The sequence below is a fragment of the Diadema antillarum genome, unplaced genomic scaffold (assembly GCF_040938485.1).
Source record: "Diadema antillarum isolate AM-2024a unplaced genomic scaffold, OU_Dant_1.0 seq00001106_RagTag, whole genome shotgun sequence".
Classification (NCBI taxonomy): Eukaryota; Metazoa; Echinodermata; class Echinoidea; order Diadematoida; family Diadematidae; genus Diadema; species Diadema antillarum.
Window position 1 is genome coordinate 637,353 of NW_027271922.1, and position 19,473 is coordinate 656,825.

At 37.8% G+C, this 19,473-nt stretch overlaps 1 protein-coding gene across 1 annotated transcript in view; it reads right to left on the reverse strand.

The window, feature by feature from the left end:
• Positions 1-3,749: 3,749 nt before the first annotated feature.
• Positions 3,750-19,473, reverse strand: part of LOC139743792 (3'-5' exoribonuclease HELZ2-like) — a 29,244-nt gene continuing 13,520 nt past the window's right edge. The window contains exons 12-16 of the mRNA XM_071654246.1: positions 17,811-18,200; positions 14,013-14,088; positions 8,831-12,866; positions 8,158-8,161; positions 3,750-3,911 (exon numbers count right to left, since the gene is read on the reverse strand). Of these exons, the coding sequence (XP_071510347.1) occupies positions 3,750-3,911; positions 8,158-8,161; positions 8,831-12,866; positions 14,013-14,088; positions 17,811-18,200 (4,668 nt within the window). The remainder of the gene's footprint in view (positions 3,912-8,157; positions 8,162-8,830; positions 12,867-14,012; positions 14,089-17,810; positions 18,201-19,473) is intronic.

Here is a 19,473-nt window from a genome sequence, read left to right on the forward strand (position 1 = left end):
ATTTTGTCTACAGTACACACCTGTCTCTCGAGCAGGTGGACTCTTTTTTTCTCAAGTTCTAAACGCTCTTTTTTCAAGGCAAGGCATTCTTCCTCGAAGCTTGTCATTTTCTTTTTTTTAGAAGCGCATGCAGTAGCATTGTTTCCTACATTTGTAGGGACTACTGAAGATTCAGGAGTAGGCATCTGCTCGGAAGGACTTTGTCCAGACAGCAACCATAGAATGTTTTGTGCTGTGTCACCTCCTGATTCCTGAAACAAAGAAAGCATCGCAATTTGCAATTGTAAGAAATACCTTTTTAGCAACATTTCAGTCTCAGATTTCAGGAAAGATGTATTAATGTGGCATTTATCCTTATAGGCAGGTCTATGAAAATGTTCCTACTTTTGTCAATGAGTACTGGTAATGCTTTGCAGCCACAAGAAGAGAGTGTAGACAAATAAACAAGAGCAATTTTAGAATACAGTGTATGTGGTGTAGTGCCAAATAGTTGAAGCATTATGCATCATGCCAAAATAAGCAAACTGCAGAATAACCAGCCTTCATTCTTCTCTATCAGTCCGTGGGCCAGACCAGATATTGGAACCACCTGAGGTGGCAAAACCTTTTTGGTGTCATTTTGTTTGTCTGTTACAGATGTGCTTTTCACTGTACGTTTTTCACTGGAAAATGATGAATAATTGAAAAAATAATATGCCAGTATTCACAAGATGTTGATTTTTTTTTTTATTTAGATAAGGGGATATACACAGGGTCACAAGCTTTGGGTATTCCCTTTGCCGTTTTGAATGAAGACCAAGCGCACCGCGTCATGCCTGTGGACATAATGACCTTTGGATATTCCCTTCGCTGCCTTGAATAAAGACTAAGTGCACTGCGTTTATAACAGAACACCAGTGGATGTAAAGAAGATTGTTTATAGCGGTTACTTGTTATTCATAAGTATGGAGATATAATAACAAGACCAAATTGGTTAAAAATTAATTTATTCTGTCTAATCTATTTATTTCAAAATGTTATCAATGCTTGATAAGCATATATGCGGCCTAAAAAAAAATGAAACCTAACAGGTTTTGCCACCTCAGGTGGTACTAATAACCCATTTTTATGGTCTTGGCCCCTGGACTATATTACCACAGAGAAGTTTACATATCTGTCCAATAGAAAACATTCCCTTTCTCATTGCACAAATGTGAAACATTTTGTATCTACCGTACATAAAATGCTAAATGTATTTTAGTACATATACCTTGTATATAAAATTACATCTACAGTATACCAGACATATATGGAATAAGGATGTTACCTGTCATGAATGATAACGCAGTGGTAACACTTTATATTTGTTATGAAGATTAGTTGTGAGTCCTGCAAACCAAAAACATATTACATTCTATGACTTTCATATCATTTCAATCTTTTGCATGTTACATTGTAATATGAAACCAATACTGCTTGGAGTGTTCATATAGTTCCTAAAATGCTCTCTTTACATTGATAAGAGTTATTTGATGAGTGAAGATATATCTAACTTCATGTATAACACAGTATTCTTTCTGTAAGCCTGTACATAATAACACAGCATTATACAGGATACAGGAAATCATTTTTTTTTTCAAGGTAGACCCTTAGACCAGGAATAGAGCTGAGTAGTTTCAATAAATCCAAAAAACAGTTCTGATAAGGATGCTTGAAGTTGTCTTGCACCATTACATATATAAAAAGAGTCTACCAAGACTCTTAAGCATATCTCAAATCTCCATTTACCTGCGATGAGGAAAGTCCTGCCTCGGTCTCTTGTCCCAAAACACCGTAGATGGCTTGAACGCTCTGTGCCTGCAGGACAGCCTCGAAAACTGGATTTGTTGAGAATGACCCACCGCCTAACCATAGGAAGACAAATAATTGTACAGTTTTCATGGAAGAATACGTCAAACGATTCTTTATTATAAAATTACCAGAAACTGTTCCATTTATTTTAAATTTCCCCTGACATGAAAAACAGAGGCACAGTTGTGCTTAATCAGTTTCATAGTGAATATTTTGAAAATCTATTTGTTGTGATTGCTTGCAAAATGAGAATGTAAGCATTCCCCCATGTAGTAAATAATGAATGTGATGTAAGAGGCAGATATTTATATTTTATTTTTTGTAAGAAACAAAAAATGTTATGCAACATGTGTTTTGGAAGGAAACAATAATTAGTGACATCTGATGATATACAACTGTACATGTATGTCTCTTCCTTGTCAATCATGACAAGTTTTGCAGTGCATGTAAATGATATTTGCTATTTTTTTTATCAACATTTTCAATACTTGACAATTACATTTGTTGATAAAACTGAAATGCCTAATGACATTCATATGCGCAATGTAGGAAATAAAATGCAAGAGTGATGATCAATGGAATACATCCTTGTGTTACTTTCTATTGATTTTATTATGTACTGTGTATTCTGTTTATTTTAAAAGATAAGCCCACCTTCATATACATGTGCATTGAGTAAATGCATTAATACTGTATTAGTGAAACACATCAATAAAAGTTTGACTAAAATCTGATAATCTATTCAAAAGTTAGGAATTTTTTAAAGTATCAGCCCAATCACTGCTGGATGAAAAAAAAAAAGTACAGTGCAAGATGTCACATGCATACAGTGCTATATGAAGTATAAAAAGATAATATTTATTTTTAAAAAAAAGTTCACATTTCTACCATTTGTTAATAATGTATTTTAAGGGTTATACTATTCTCCTTGCCTTCTCAAAGGGAGAAGTTTGAGTGTTGTTTGGTTGTGCTAGAAAAGTGGAAATATTTTGAATTTTATTTACACTTTCTTTTATTGTACACATATACAGGTATATTGACATCAAAAGCTAAAGTAATCTTCTAATCCAACTGTGACCGATAAGAAACTTTAAAAAAATCATAGCTTTTGAATGGATTGTCCAATTTCCCTCTTTCTCACTGATGTGTTCTACTAATATTTGTTTGATTTTGTATGATTTATTTTTCTTCTGAAACAATTTCATACATAAATCAAGATTCTTTTCATCAATATCACATATAATATCAGTAAGCAGATTACAAGGTGAACTTGTCCTTTAACCATAAAAGGGTGGGGGGGGGGGGATATGGATTCTGCCCCCATCCTCCCCCTTCCCCCCCCCCCCCCCAGTGATCTTGAAGAAACAAAGGTTAAGCCTCGCAACAAGTCCTTCTTGTGCAACAGAAACTTTGAGGGGAGCGGATTCCGCCACTAGGCCCTTTTTGGGTTAAAGGAATATTCCAGACAATTTTCATACTTTTACATCATGTAATACTATATCAAAGTCAATAGCTCAATATAAAGATTTTGTGGAATTTATTGTAGTTCAAACGTTTGAAAATCCATAAACAAATTACACTTAACATGGCTGATGACACAGGAGGCCTACATATTTCAGAAATGTAGCAGTATAATCCATTACAATATTGATTGCTTGCGAGTTCACTTGTGTATAATGTATGGATGCCTTCTTCTTTGTTTCTGCTTCTGTGAGGCCCAACCCATGTACAATTCTTATGGTGACCCTGCTATGAAATTCTCCATGTTCATTTAAATTTGTTATAAATTGCCAAAAATTTCTTATTCTTCATCACAATTATCACTAATTTCTAAACTCTGTCAACTGAATAACTTATCTATAGTTGTTGAAGTTTGAAATTGTCTTGAAATCATCCAAAGGTCTCCTAAAGTAAACACACTAGTCACCTGTCTTGTTTTTCTTCGCAGAGTACTTGTTGGCACGGACCTTCAAATCCGCCCACTTCTTTTTAATATCCTGCCACTTCCTCTCATAACCCCCCACAGTTGCTCTCAGCTGCTGGGCACAAAGCCCCCAGGAATTTCTTTTGCGCTCTTCGACCTGCAACATCAAATGGTAGATACAAAACATCAAATGGTAGATACAAAATGTAGGTGTCCCAATGATGGTATTACTTTGGAAGAACTCCAGAAGAAATGAACAATTCAAACACAATTTAAGAAAATGATACTTCCGCAGAAAGTAATACAGATGTCCCTTACCACTTACAACCTACATTTCCTGAAATTTGGTATATTTTCTTTTATCATTATGAAAATCAATGCAACATACATACATTCCTTTAAATGTTCAGAATATATTACTTAGAAACAAGAAATTAAAGAAGGTGAAATCATCTGAACTCAGGTTCAATATGGAAAAACTACTCCATATGAAATCTTTCTAACAACAATTCGACATACTGCTATGTGTGAACCTCATCCATCTTGTTTGCCATGCTAATGTCATTATGAAAGCATATACAGTTGCAATAATGATATTTTTTTTCTTCTAAATTTAACGAATAATTCAAATGCAATTACAGGAAAAATTGAAAAATTTGAGCATTTCAATATTGACTCCATTTTAGGACAAATATTTCAGATTTTTAAATTATGTGCATTATTCACGGCCAGTACTATGCAATTAAAAGTGTGTGTGAGTGTGGGTGGGGGGATTACATTTCTTGTGCAACTTTAGGGTTGCATCAGCTAAAAAGCATGAAAATAAAAGAAGAAAGATAAAGGGGAAAAATAGGCCTTACTTCCATTTCAATTTCGAATGTTCATAAGCTTCCCTCCCCCCCCCCAAAAAAAAAAAAATGATTGCATACAACGTGCAATTGACATTGGCAAAAGGTTATCCACATTCTTTGTTTGTTGGATGCCACATTGGGGTAAAAAAAAGTGGAGAAGCCAAAAGTGTTTGCACCTTGTATATCATTATGTTTGTTTGGGTTTTTTTTTATAGAGGAGAAGTTGGGGTTGTTACTCCCCACAGAACCCCCCTCAAATTCCTCTGGTTGTGCTGGCTGTGTTAATTACTTAATGTTTTTTTGCGCACATGCACTTGTATGATGAGGAAAGTTTTTTTTTTTTTCAATTACACTTAATATGCCCATACATTATATACATACAGATGGACTTCTTGATATCAATTTTAAGACTGTTTCATTTCTATCTTGATTAAATAAAATATTATGTGAAAAAAATTTTAGATGTGAGAAATGGAAAATGTAAAAATTAAGATTAAGCATAAGTGAGCTGTATGGATACAAGAATAATACTTACTGTTTGGGTGCAATGACCCGAGTTTCCGAAAAGGTCACGATAATTGTCAGCAACAAACTGACAAAGAGTCATGACTTCTTTTTCGGACCAATTGGGATTCCTCTTTTTTGCCTGCAATAATGAAATGAAACAAATTAACAGCCAAAAATGCTTCAAATTTGCATATTTAGTTGAGTAAGTAGTACAGTTGGATTTCATTACTTCCACTGTAATAACAATTTTGAAAAATATCGATTTGTAAATGAACATAGTTGCATTCATTTTCTACTGAACAAATTATTACAACATAACTTATTTTAACTCACTACCCAAATAAAATTCCTGATGAGTACATTGTAGTACCATTTGTAGTACAGAAAATGTTTTATTTAACAAAAAAACATTAACCTTGAACATCAAAACAACAATCATTTCTAATCTGTAATTAAAAATAATAGACAATATGGCTACAACAACAATCAGTTCATATAATATTAATGGGCATTCAAAGTAGAAAATGGGAAATATGAAAGTTTTAGGTGTCATTGTCCAAGTGAAATTTTCTTTACCATGCATTATTTTCAGAAAATTTACATTGATTGTGAATAATAGAATTATAATTATGGAAATTCACCATGTAGACCTACCATAGATTTCCAGATCTTTAATCCAAATGAACTTTAAATTGCATAATAGTCTACTTCTAGAAACTACTCACTTCAAGCTTTTGGCTCCCATCTAATTGTGATTCCATGGCTTACAATCTGCAAAAGAGAAAATAATGTTGTTAATTGATGCCAAGGACAATATCAATTTTAAAGCGATCGCATAGTTTTGGTTGAGACCTAATTTCAGGTTTCTATTATATTTTTTGTGATATAATGAGATACCTCTCACAAAATATGAAAGAGCATGTAATTTCATGAAGAATTTCTTTTTTTTATGACAATTGTTTTGAAATGGCTGAGATGTCCAAAAATGAGCGATCGCTTTGTTTTGCTTTATTTTTGGATGTTTCAGTCATTCCAAACCTGATTTGAATTCACTGGAAATGGTATGCTCTGTTTTCAATCATATGTGTTTTCTTGGTATCTCACCAAAACTTTTAATCAAAATTCTCATCATCACCAATATTGTGCATTAGTTTGAAAATGTGAAATCAAATATGAAGTCACCTTATCAATGATTTATCTGCACTATAAATAAAAAAGAGATGTAAGGAAGTAGTCTTGGGCTATTGAAGTTGTATTGTAATGAATGGCATATGATAAACGTTACATCACATTTAAATCCTGGGGAATAAAAAATGTGGAAACTTTGCTTTGATTCAGCGGCTTTTAAACAAGAAGGCTATGTTGAGAAAGGGGAGAATGCCTTTCATATTTTGTCTGTCCTATTCCCAGTATTTTATTAGTTTGTCATTAAGGAAATTGCTGAGAAGAATAGAAGTACAATGTAAGGATAGGCCTGTGCTGTACATCTTCGCACAATATCTACATGGGCTTCAGAAAACCTTCACATCCATTTGGCATCCATGAATCCAAAGTGCATACATATTTGATCACATATGCTATAACATGAACACAGGAGAGTTAGAGATGGGCTTCAACACCATTCATTTCAATAACAGTTGATTATGTCGACTTAGGATCTGCATTTTCATTTACAGTAATGTGTAGTAGCTCAACATTCTGCTAAACACATGAAGAGGATATGCAGTGTATCTTTTTCCATTTTTTTTTTTGTCAGTGTTTTTTTTTTAACGCATGGAATGCAGTTTGCATACACACTGCTGTAGGTTTATAACACACACACAAGTGTACATAGCTTTTCAACATCTACTGTAGATGGCTGTTTATTTGTGTGTATACATTGTACAACCACTGCATGCAAGCTAGACATACGGTACCCTTGATGCCCAGGTCACTTCCTGTCTGCAATGTCACGTGATGTCTGGCTTGTATGCAAATTAGGTAATTATGAATAATCACTTTTATGACAGCCAATCGTTTTTAGTTATGTAATGTATGTAATATTCTTTAGCCAATCAAAATAGTTTTTGCCTTTGTGGCCATTGAGAGCTTGCTAGATGCTGGGTACATTTGCAGGCCCCAAAACTTTAGTCAGTCCTACTGCAACTTCCAAGGAGTGATCACCAGTGTGTCTGTCTTGCTTTGGTCAGATCTGGCACGTGCTTGTCTACAGTACAGGCACACGATGTTTTTTTTTTTTTTTTTTTTTTTTTACTTTGAGATTAGCTAAGCGATTAGTACATGTACGGTTGTACTTCAAATCGTCACCTACTTGGTCAACGTAGACCCCAGTTGTGTTCTGCACAGTATACTGATTTTGATGATGGATTCATATTTGGACTGAGAATTATTTTGGATAATTCCAACCCCGGAATAGCAGGCACTCCCGCGATGCTAGATTATTTCTAGAAGCAGAATCTACCAAGGTATTTTTTGTTACTTTATCGGTCATGCCATCACCCTAGCCTAGCTAGGCGCTTCATCGTACTACTGATTGGACATTGTCATTGACAGCAGCTGTGTTGTCATTGACAGCAGCTGTGTATCACATCACTCATCAGGCTAGGCTATCTCCGTAGGGAGCTACCTCGTGTTGATCCCTACACTGACGTCTGAACCTGCCGTCATTGCAGACGTACTCGTAGTCGTACACAACATTGTCATGTTAGGCCTCCAAAACAATAGTACAGACAAGAGGTGAGCTACTTGTGCTAACGATAACGTCTGTTTCAGTGTTAGTTAGATCTGTAAAAAGTCTGTAGATCTACTAGATCTAGTGCAGTACTAAATTACCACCACAATAAGATGATCACATCTAACGCTAGATACTAGTGCTAGACTACTACACCTGTATCACTGTCTTGATCTGATCCTGAATTATATACTGTAGGGCCTACGCTTATTTTTTTTTTCTCTAGTTAATTAGCTATCGTTCACTACATTATTTAGTACTAGTATTTAATTTTACAACTGTGTATCGCAACATCGGATCCACGTAATTTTCACCAGACTGACGGGAGAGCAAACATTTACAAACACAAATAGGTATATGTGGGACCGTTATCAACGAACCATTAGGTAACATTTCTGCAAAAACGGGATCCGACTACTAGCGATATAACTTTTTTCCATAGTGTTTCCAGACTAACGTGTTCGAAATTTACATCCAAAGTATTAATAGCTGCTAATAATTTATCTTGTATAAGTCAGTCAACCATAATTTCAATAAAATTCAACTTACATTGTTACGAATCACCATCCGTCGCAGATGCAGACGATATCGCTCGAAGGTAGAAAAAATCCCCCAAAATTGGTAGACTTGTCTCACTAGTCGCTTTTATAAATTTAAAATACCGCAATACTCTTTGCATATGGCTAGGCTTGTTTTGCAAGTCGCTTTTACAAATGTAAAATACAGCAAGGGAGCTTGCAATCAATTGCATCTTGCAATTAATTGCAAGCTCCCTTCTTGCAACAGGAATTTGCGATTGATTGCAAGTTGCAATCGATCTATCTATTGCAAAGTTGCAATAGATATTTGCAATCAATTGCAACTCAACTTTCTTGCAACACCCCCTTACACTTGTATAGCACTAACTTGAATCTCTGGCTCAAATGAGTTAAGAAAACAAATCAAAATAAAAACCTAAAAATGACAATGTACAGAACAACTTCTTACCGCTCTGGCTCAGGTTTCAGAATGAGTTCCACAGAGGTGGCGAAGTGACTTTTCCCATCAATAAGATCTTCAGGAAAAGGTACTGATGACTGGTGCAAAACAAAGTTTACAGGAAGGATCAGTGGAGAGCTTTCTTTCTTTGCAACCCCCTTCTGTCCCTTGAAAGACTTCTTCTGATTGGTTCTGCTAATCTTTTGCAATTTCTCAGACTCAATCTGTATCAAACAGCAATGGACAACAACTGTTTGTTTACTCCAGGCATGTCTGTTAAAGGGGCCAATGCCATCCTTGTCTCTGTTGTACCGAACAATTGCAAGCTGCGATTTCTCACTGACTGGGATGTCAATGCAGACACACAGGAAGTGATAGTCATTTATCAGAGCTCCATTTTTAATAAAAATGCCGATATTATGCTCCTTTAGGAAGTCCTCAGATAATTCAAAACAGCCAACTATTCCACCATGTTTTTTCGACCACTTGATTGGCACATTCTGAAGGATGACTGTGTCATCACTGCTAACGGAGCTGTGGGCAGTCACCATAGACAGCACCTCTTGCCACTTGTTTTGATAGCTTGTGATGGACTTCTCCCTGCCTGGAATCTCCCGAGCTATTCTGGCAAAGCAGGTAACAGGTGAAGAACGATGCTCAGTACAGAAACCAACCTTTGGGCTTATGTGGAAGAGCTGAATCTGAGGTACCAGCAAACCTTTGAGCACCTTGGAGTTCATCTGGAGCTTACAAACATCGCCAACCTTATACGTCCTCTCAAAAGATACCATCTCCATGACCTGTGTGTCTGATCTATATTCTTGGGAATTGCTGCTAAAGGGATTGGTATTGGGTTGTCCATGGATGGCTGCATTCTGAATAGCAGTGATGACTCCAGCAACATTTCCTTCCGTGATAGCTTGGAGAATAGCTTGCCAATTTTCTGCAGGGATACTGAAGACTGGAGATGAATACTTCATCTTGGCTGGAGACTCCGCAATATTTTTTGATATGGCATCATACATCCTCGTTTTCCACTTGAGTTTCACACCCTCAGGCTCTGATTCTGGCTTCCCTGCAGGTTTAAGATGGCGGAAAGCAACAGCCCTATGTCCACCCTGCAAATAGCTTCGGTATGGCAAGTGCATTATCATTGCTGTCTCAGACAGGCTTTCCACAAAGGAATTTACCTGCAGTGGAGCTTTTGTAAGCTTCAGAGCCAGCTTGAGTGACAAGGTCTCCTTGCTGAATTTCTTTGATCTGGCATTCTGACTATTGCAGTGGTGTGTTATGTTTGCCATTTCTCTAGGTGAGTATGGGCTTGGGCTACCTTCTATTGCAGCAGCAAGCATTCTGTGCACCACTATATCCATGTAACGTCGAATTGGTGATGTAAAGTGGCAATATGCATTTCGCTTTAGGGAATAGTGTGATCTTTTGTCAGTCCCTTGTTGACTGGTTGTGTCAATGTATTCTGCACGTTCCATGATGTGGTGGTAATAAGTCAATGCAAGTGCTTGCTGTGGATGGTTTCTGTCTTGCAGGATCAGATTGATAATGTTCTGCATGTCAATAGGGCCTTCTTGCATAAGTCGCTGCACTTCTCTCCACACTTCGACAGCAACGGCCATCGGATCACCCTGACATTCAATATCAGTGTCAACTTCACTCCGATCAGCATGCATTGTCAGGAGGACACTGTTGGCTATTGCTTCATGATAACGGTCCTTCCACACCTCTACTAGCTCCTGAGATGGTGCTAGCTGTCTCCTCAGAGGTGTACACTCAGGAAAATGTTCAAGAATTTTCTTTGCAACACTTTCATTTGCCAACAGCATTAATTCCTCAATCAGGCTGTGGGCATGAGGATGACATACTGCTCCACCTCCATCATCTTCACATTGGTATATCCTCCAGCCATCCTCGAGACGGTGTCTTCTACAAAGCTGAGCAAGCCTATGCAGCCATCTTATCTGTGCTTCCACTTCACAGCCTTGATGACTGCTTCCCTGAATGATTCCCTCTGCCTCTTCATAAGTCAGTCTCTTGATTGATTTAATCACAGATCTAAAGAACTGTGGAACTGCAACTATTTGCCCATCCTGGTCCAGAAGAAGTCGGACTGTAAATGCCAACCTTTCTTGACCTGGGAGCAAGCTGATGATCCTTGTGCTCAGCTCTGTGGGCAGCATATGGAAACAGTCCACAGGAAAAGGATGGTAGAAGGTTGTGCCACGCTCATATGCTTCCTTATCAAGAGCACTATCCTTGGTGATGAAGTACGTCACGTCAGCGATATGTATGTCAATTTGGTATCTATTTCCAGGAAGCTGGATTATACTGATAGCATCATCCAAATCCTTGGAGCCAGGAGGATCAATGGTGAAAACTTTTTTGGCCCGCAGATCTTGTCTAGACATAAGCTCTTCTTTTGGAATGGTCCAGTCTTCTGGATATTCTTCTTGAACTTGTATATGTTGTTCTCTAATTCCATGTACAAGTTTCAAGATGTGCAGGCCACTACGTTGTGTATCTCCAGGTAACAACTTCTCAGTGACAATCCCAAAAGGATATGGAGTACCTTTGGCCCAGTGCAAGTATTGAACAGCAAAGAGTTTTTGAGCTCTTTCACAGTAAGCAACTCTCTCTTCATGTGAAAATGTAAAGTCTTCTCTTTCCCTTGCATCCTCTGTTGTAGCCATGTAGACTGTTATTTTTGCTTCATCGCACTGTCCACTTCTAGTCTTCTTTTTCCCTAGAATGATCAGTTTTGGACATGAGCGATCAACTGGCACCATGACATTGTCATTGTGAGGATCCAAGTAGCACACCAACTGTCGACCTTTAAGGTCCCCGTTGCGTTCAACAATACCTGTCACTTTTCCATAGATTTTCCTCTCTTCTTTAATGTTGGCTTCATCATCATTTTTCTCATCCTCCACATTCTCCAAGACTTCTACTACCACTATGTCTGTGTTCAAAGCTCTGCCCCGTCGCTTCATACTGGTGATATCGATGACATGCCCAGATTGTCTATCATTTGGAATGGCGATCATACGCCCAGTCACCTCATGGATGAAGGTACAGACCTTGTATTTCTCAGGGTTTTTGACAGTCAGTTCTAAAAGTTGCTCTACAGATTCCTCATGTGAATCATCATGTTGACTAGTGTCCTTCTCACCATCAGATGCGTAAGCATCTTCACACCTTGTCCTGGGAGCTTGTCTTCTTTGATTTCTTCGCAGAAGAGCAACATGCCCTTGCCTCTCAACCATACGCACATTATTCAAAAGAAATTCCTTGATTTGGTCAACAGATGCCACTGGGACGGCTTGTGCACGTGCAAGATGTGGTTCTCGCAGTGATGTTTGTGGTACGTCTGCCGTTCTCTCAGGTTCTTGGAGACATGTATCACTGAGATCATCACTGGGGTCCAGTTCATCTGGTCTGTCTCCCCTCTGTTCAGCTTTCTCATCTTCTAGCATCTGCTCTCTCAGATCTTGCAGCCATTCCTGTCCCTTCAGTGCTTCAGCATCCTCATCAGGTTTATTGCGGCATCTGCAATCCTTTGCACCTCTTTGACTACAGTCAGGAACTGCCACAGCATGAGTCTGAGATACTGCAGCAGCTCCTTTGTTCTGTGAAACACCATGCTGACTAGATCTGTGAGTCTTGGACTGAGGATTAAAAGGCCGTGCTTTTGGATTCAGTAAGTGTTTAGATGCATCAATCTGCCTTGTGATTTCTGCAAAGGTGAGGTCATTGGGCAGAAGGCCTTCCTTTTCCTCACATGTCTTGATGTACCTCATCCACGTTTTTTGGCACTCTCCAACTGAACACAGCGCCACTGGATCTCCAATTACAACAATCAGGGACTTGGCACGTGTGAAAGCTGTGTTCAGGAGTCCTCGGTCAGAGAGAAAACCATACCAGTATCTGTTTCTCACAGGTCCCCTACCACCCTGGCGTATGGCAGTGATGTCGATATTGTTCAGAGTAGACCTTGTGCGAACCGTACTGATGAACACTGCACGATATTGCTTACCTGTCGAGACAATAACATTATGAAGTAGATCAGCAGAAGCAATTGCATAATGCAGGCCATGCAGATAGCTAAAACAGAAAAAGTTGTCTTAACTTACTGTCGTTTCTACAGCACTACCACCATACACCAATGGGATATGGGAAATAGAGAGACTGTGAATGAGGTCTCAGAAATCATATCTTCATTTCCTTTTCTCATTACACAACAGGCATATGCAATATTTAAGACAAAAAATATAATACATGTCTCTCAAAGAAAGAATTTTAAAATGCAAATTTTTGACAAAGTATTCTTCGCATATGAAATGAAACATTTTATAGTGACCTCAGAAATGTGTAACTTTGTATGCACTGTGCCTATCAACATGACTGAAAATTTGTGTACTGTACTTGCTGGTGTATAGAACATATTCGTACTGTATATGCCCATTGTTTCACGTATGTGTATATGTCATAGATATACCAGCAATTTACAGGTTTGAAAAGGTCACACTTTGACTATCACTACATATTGGCTGCACCCAAGCTATGCAATTTTTTTTTCTAAAAAATCCTGTGGCCTATACACCACTAAATATGGTAGTCAACCATTCATAACAAGCTTATTTCAAGGAAGAATTTGTTTTGTTTTTTTAAACTATACTACAGCTTGTGGATTTGCCCTAAAGTTTGGATTTACAGGGCAAATCTATGTGGCTCAAATGCTGGTCAGCATTGCAGTCAACCATTCAGAACAAGCTCATATCAAGGAAGTACGTATTTACTGTACTTTAATGTGTATGGTGGAGATTTTGCCCTAAACATGAGATTTACAGGGCAAGTCTCACAATGCTCACCAAATTTGACAAGTAAGATACGAGCTTGTTCTGAATGAGCAACTTTTCACATCACAAAACAAATCAAGAGATGCTTATGTTTTGAGTTACAGTCAGGTAATCCAAACCATATTTTGAGGTGGTCACTATACATCTCTCTGATAATAGGCCATTGATATTCAAAAGGCTATAACTTCAGTAATATTCTGCCTGATTTCAGAAAGGATTTTCACAGGAATGCAGCATATCAAAGTGTTTGCATTTAACTTAAAGTTCCTCCTGAAGTGTAGTCTCTCTTGACTTGAGATAGCCTACCAATGACATTAGCATACCTTGCACATTCTGCACTGTCTCCACTGTCACTGCATGTAGACGGTTCTTCTTCATCTCAGATCTTATCAATCTCACCTGATTGTTAAATTGAAAACAACAACAACAACAAACAAATATAATCTTTCTGGAATTTGAGCATTGGTACAAGATGTTAAAGGACACTCATAACCCATCAAACTCGTAACAGATTTTCACTGAGAACTTACTTAATTGTAACTTAATTTGGACCTGCAGCACTTCTATGTAAATTCCAAAGTGTGAACCCTTCATTTACAGGCAGTCATTTCGCTAAAAGTCGTAATGACACATGCACAGAAAAATCTGCCCAAAATATGCCACAACGTCAAAACAGAACTAATAAAAATGTCGCTATGGCGTCTGGTATGCCTCCACCATAGAGCATGATTCTCCTAATATGTCTATCATACATCTTGACAACGTGTGATGACAGTTTCACATAAGTTGCAAAATATCAAAATGAAACGTTTGTCACAAATGGGGTGAATGTTCACTTTCCTTGAACTAGGTTTAATTGGATTAATGGATTTATTTTCTAAGAGAGTATGTACAAAATAATGTATTTGGGGATTTGAGGACTTTTACTTGACTTTTGACCCTTTTATACTGTAAGTTTATGCAAGGTAGGGAGAAAAAGTGTAATTTTTGTACTAAATAGTAAATTGTTAGCATCTTAATCTGGCCTTTGACCCTCGACCTTTGACCCTATGACCCTATAATTCCCAAGAGAATCATTTTCGGGCAGAACATGCATAAATATGTACTAAGTTCCATGAAGATACCTTTAAGCTACTTCCTAGATATAGAGGAAAAAGTGAAATTCAGCACTTTCACTTGATCTTTGACCTTTGACCTTTTTGGCAAAAAACTTCCAAGAAAATCTCTATTGGGTAATACATGTATACACCAAGTTCCAAAAAAATCCTGCAGGCATTGCAACAATATGAGGGAGAAGGTGAAATTTTGAAGAGTTGACCATGACCTCTTACCCCTGACCTTTGACCCCATGACCCCAAAATTCCCTAGATAATCACTGCAAGTCATTACATACATATGTAGTATGTTCCATGAAGATAACTTGAACAATTTCTGAGATATGGAGAAAAAAGTGAAATTGTAACATTTTCACTTCGCCTTTTACCCCTTGACCTTTTACCCCATGACCCAAAACTCTAACCAGAGAAATCTTTACTCGAAAGTACATGCATACATTATGTTTCAAGAAAATACCTTTAGTCATTGCATAGACATGGGGGAAGTAGTGAAATTTTGAGCATTTGACCGTGACCTTTCACCTTTCACCTTAAGTACCTGCACCCAAAAGTTGATAGGCACACCTTCATCCCCTCATTCATATACATGTACATGCCAAGTTTTATTACACGTAGGTTACCTCAAACGGATTTTTAGGTACGCTGTCCACAAGAGTGATATCAACCGGACGGACGGACAACCAGAAAACATAATGCCTCCAGCACCTCTTCATGGCAGAGACATAAAAATACTGCAGGAGCATACCATAATTATACACTCACATAAATTCTTGTGAGGATTTGTGTGGTTCTAAGCAGGGCTTACATGCTAGCAAAAGGCAAATCCAACTGGTGCACTATAATTTATAGGTGCTTTAAAACAATCTACTACTGTACTCAGGGAGAAACTCCACTTCATATTGAATTTCTGTGACAGTGCAAAAAGGATATACAGTTTAAATGTCATAAAATTAACTTTAACACCATAACTTATGGAAGTTTGTATAAAGTAAAATGATGCTCCATATTCAAGTTGACATTATGAAATACAATCACATCAAACATCAGAACTGAAATATACGAGCAGAAAATTGTGAAAGCTTGTAAGTTGCATGTTTATCAAACTAGAAATGTTGCTATGGCGATTGATGCCTCTGCCATGATGCATGATTCTCCCATTAGGTGTATACAATGTAGTACACTATTTTTACAATGTGTGATGACAGTTTCACATACACCATTTTAACTGGCAAAATACTGAAATAACAGGTTTGTCAGAAATATATTGAATGTTCACTTTCCTTGAACTGGGTTTGCTATAATTGTCTAAGAGTGCAGGTACACATATTTGGGGAATTGAGGATTTTTATTTGACTTCTGACCGACCCTTTTATAAGTTTATGCATTGAGTAATTCTAAAGGTATGAAGAAAGAGTGTAATTACAGTACAAAATAGATTTTTTTTCATTCAAACCTGGCCTTTGACCCTTAACCTTTGACCTTCTGGCTGGAAATTTCCCAGAGATTCTCCATTAGGTAATACATGTATATATTAAGTTTAAAACTAATAATGCAAGCATTGCATATGCTAGTATATGACGGAAATAGTAAAATTTTGAGGAGTTGACCTTGACCTTTGACCCCCTGACTATTAACCCATGACCCCTAAGTTCCCTAGATAATCCCTGCCAGTCAGTACATGCGTATGTACAAGTTCCATGAAAACATTGAACCATTTGCGAGAAAAGTGAAATTGTAACATTTTCCCCTAACCTTTGACCTTTTGACCTTTCATCTTATGACATGAAACTCTCTCTGGAGAATCTTTATGCAGTAGTACATGTCTACACTAAGTTTCAAGAAAATACCTTTGGGAATTGCATAGATACAAATGTGTATGGGAAAATAGCAACATTTTTAGCATTTGACCTTGACCTTTGACCCCTGTCCAATTTCACTAAAAAACTAGTCAAGTAATTGTCCCATCGTACATCATCCTCGGACAAAGTTTGGTGAAATTTGCTCAATCCAGTCTTGAGTTTATAGTGTAAACAAATACAATTTCATGATTTGACCCTGACCTTTGACCTTTGGCCTTTGGCTGATTTCACCCAAAATCTAATCAAGCAATTGCCTTATCATTCTTTATACTCGGACCAAGTTTGGTAGAATTCCAGTCAATATTACTCAAGTAATCTTGTAAACGAATGCGGCCGTACGTACGGATGGACGGACGTACGGACGGACGGACGGACGGACAACCCGAAAACATAATGCCTCCCGCACCACTTCATGGCGGGGCATAAAAACAGTGGTACATCAGATTTCAATGTAATTTCTGCTACTGTTCTATTTCCCTAAATTTGTTTAGAAAGAGTATTTTATTACCTACAGCATGTGCATTACAAGGTGCACGTATTTAATGTGGCTTGGTCATAGAACTCAAATAAGACTTAAGAGGCAAGTACAAAGGGAACATTATCTGCTTTAACTCGTGCCCATAATTGTATGCCATGATGCTGTATGTGATGGACTACACTGATGGGAACACAGTAGAAAATTGTGAGTTTCATGAGGACTGGATTGGGCATTTGCAAACTGCATGCCCCTTCATCCACATTCTCAGTGCACTGAATTTCGTGATCTGTGATTGAAATTCATGGGTTGCCAAGCCAGACAATGTCACTCCAATTTTGTATTTGATTCCTACATCATTTACAAAGGTTTGAAGACAATTTTATGTCAATGGCAAGGTTTTTTTGTGTGTGCGCGTGTGTCCAGCATGTTGCCAATGTAGTTGGGCATGACACTTAGAATGCCATGGGGGAAAAAGTATGTTGCTATTAAAGACATACCAAAACCCATCATGGACCATTATGAAGTAGTAATCCAGTGACAATGGATAATGTCTGTGATTTCAATAATGTTTACACATAGGACAATTCAATGAGGGAGCATGTCTATGACCATTATCAATTCTCCAACACACAGTGTGCTGGTTTTACAAACAGCATGGGAACTACTTACCTGAGGAAGGTATGGAGACAAAACCACTATTTCACTCTGCTTTGGCTTTCCCCACTGGTCCTCTGGCCAGAACTGCATGAGTGATGCCACTTTCTCCACAACCTCTCGTGCCTCCTCCAGATTTATGTAGGATGACTCGACCAGTGTGTCAACTCCCTTCACTTCCACAAAGTTGAGTGGGTAGAGGTTGGGGTGTTCCTCCCCCTCCTGACACCGTGACTTCAACGTCATACCATAGTGGACCTTCAGGAAGTCCAAGATGGCCTGGCAGCTGCGATAGTTGTCGTGGAGGAGGCAACTTGCCTGGCATTTGTTCTGCTTGTCAAACTTGTAGAGGCGTTGCAGCAGAGACATGTCAAACTTGGCCTCCAGCGCATGAAATGAGTGTACCTATGATGTTTGAAGAGCAATGATAAAAAGGACAACAAATCAAAATAAAGAAAAAAGACAATACTTCTACATCTTGTATATAAAACATCCTTCTATCTACATTTACAACTACTGGTAGACTGGCGGAATGGATCAAACTTACTTCACTTCCAGAATGTTACACTTTTTATTTTTGTTAAACTAGACATAAAAAAAAACACCTTCCAATTTTGGAAATGAAATATGCACAGTTTTATTCAGTCTGGAAATAAACTACTTGGACTTTAGGTTTTGCTGAAATTCTTGGAAATAAAGGGCAGAATTAAGCAATTCTGCACAATGCAGGACATGAGGTACTGCCTATAACACACCCAACGACTCCTATGCATCACTTTTGTATATACAGAACTTTTACGTGGCTTGTTCCTTTCCCTGCTGCTAAAGTGGGCAGCACTGTTGCTACATTGGTCTGCCTTTTTGCAAGAAATCAGCTTGTTGAATTGGTGGCCAGTTTTCTTTCCTAAGATAGCACATGATGCTCATTCAAACTAACCAGACATGTTTATATCTCGTCTCATGATTGTTAGGATTTAATGCTGAATTTCGATTTTTTTTTTTTTTGATTTTTTTTTTTTATTATGTAGACCACTGCAAAAAGTGAAAAAGAATTAATCCAAGTTCTGGATGCTGAAGACCTGCAGGAAATACAAGCTACTCATCTCTTCATCTTAATTCTCCTCGAAAATACACTCTATTGGTAATCAGAATTCAGCTTGAATGCACTAGTTGCTTGTGTTGAGGTCATAATCAAATAATATCTCTTGAGTTCATTAAAAAAAAAAAATAGAGAAGCAGGGAATAATCATCGCAATTTGCTATGCACTTTTACACTACTGCTACACAAACTATCTTTTGTGTAGCAGTTTTCTTCCATAGAAATGTACAGGATACCATGTGAAATATTGTTCATCAGCTAAAATTGCTAATCAAATTTGAGTTGGAAAATTATTCCCTGGATAAGCACTCTAAGAGTGCAGACCTCTGCCAAGCAGCTCATTTCCACCACTATCTTGTTCTTCCATTGAGATCAGTGATTTCAACCCCATCACACGTACAGTATTCATGCTGAAAGTCTCCCAATTCCCAATATAGAAGCCTTTTGTAAAATCATCAATATGCAGTTGCGCGGCACGCCTTGCCCTAGCAGAAAGTAGAACACGCACTTCAGTGCGCGTAGCATGAAACAACCTCAAAAATGTGCAGCTTGAGCTTCTAAGTTCATTGACCCTACCTG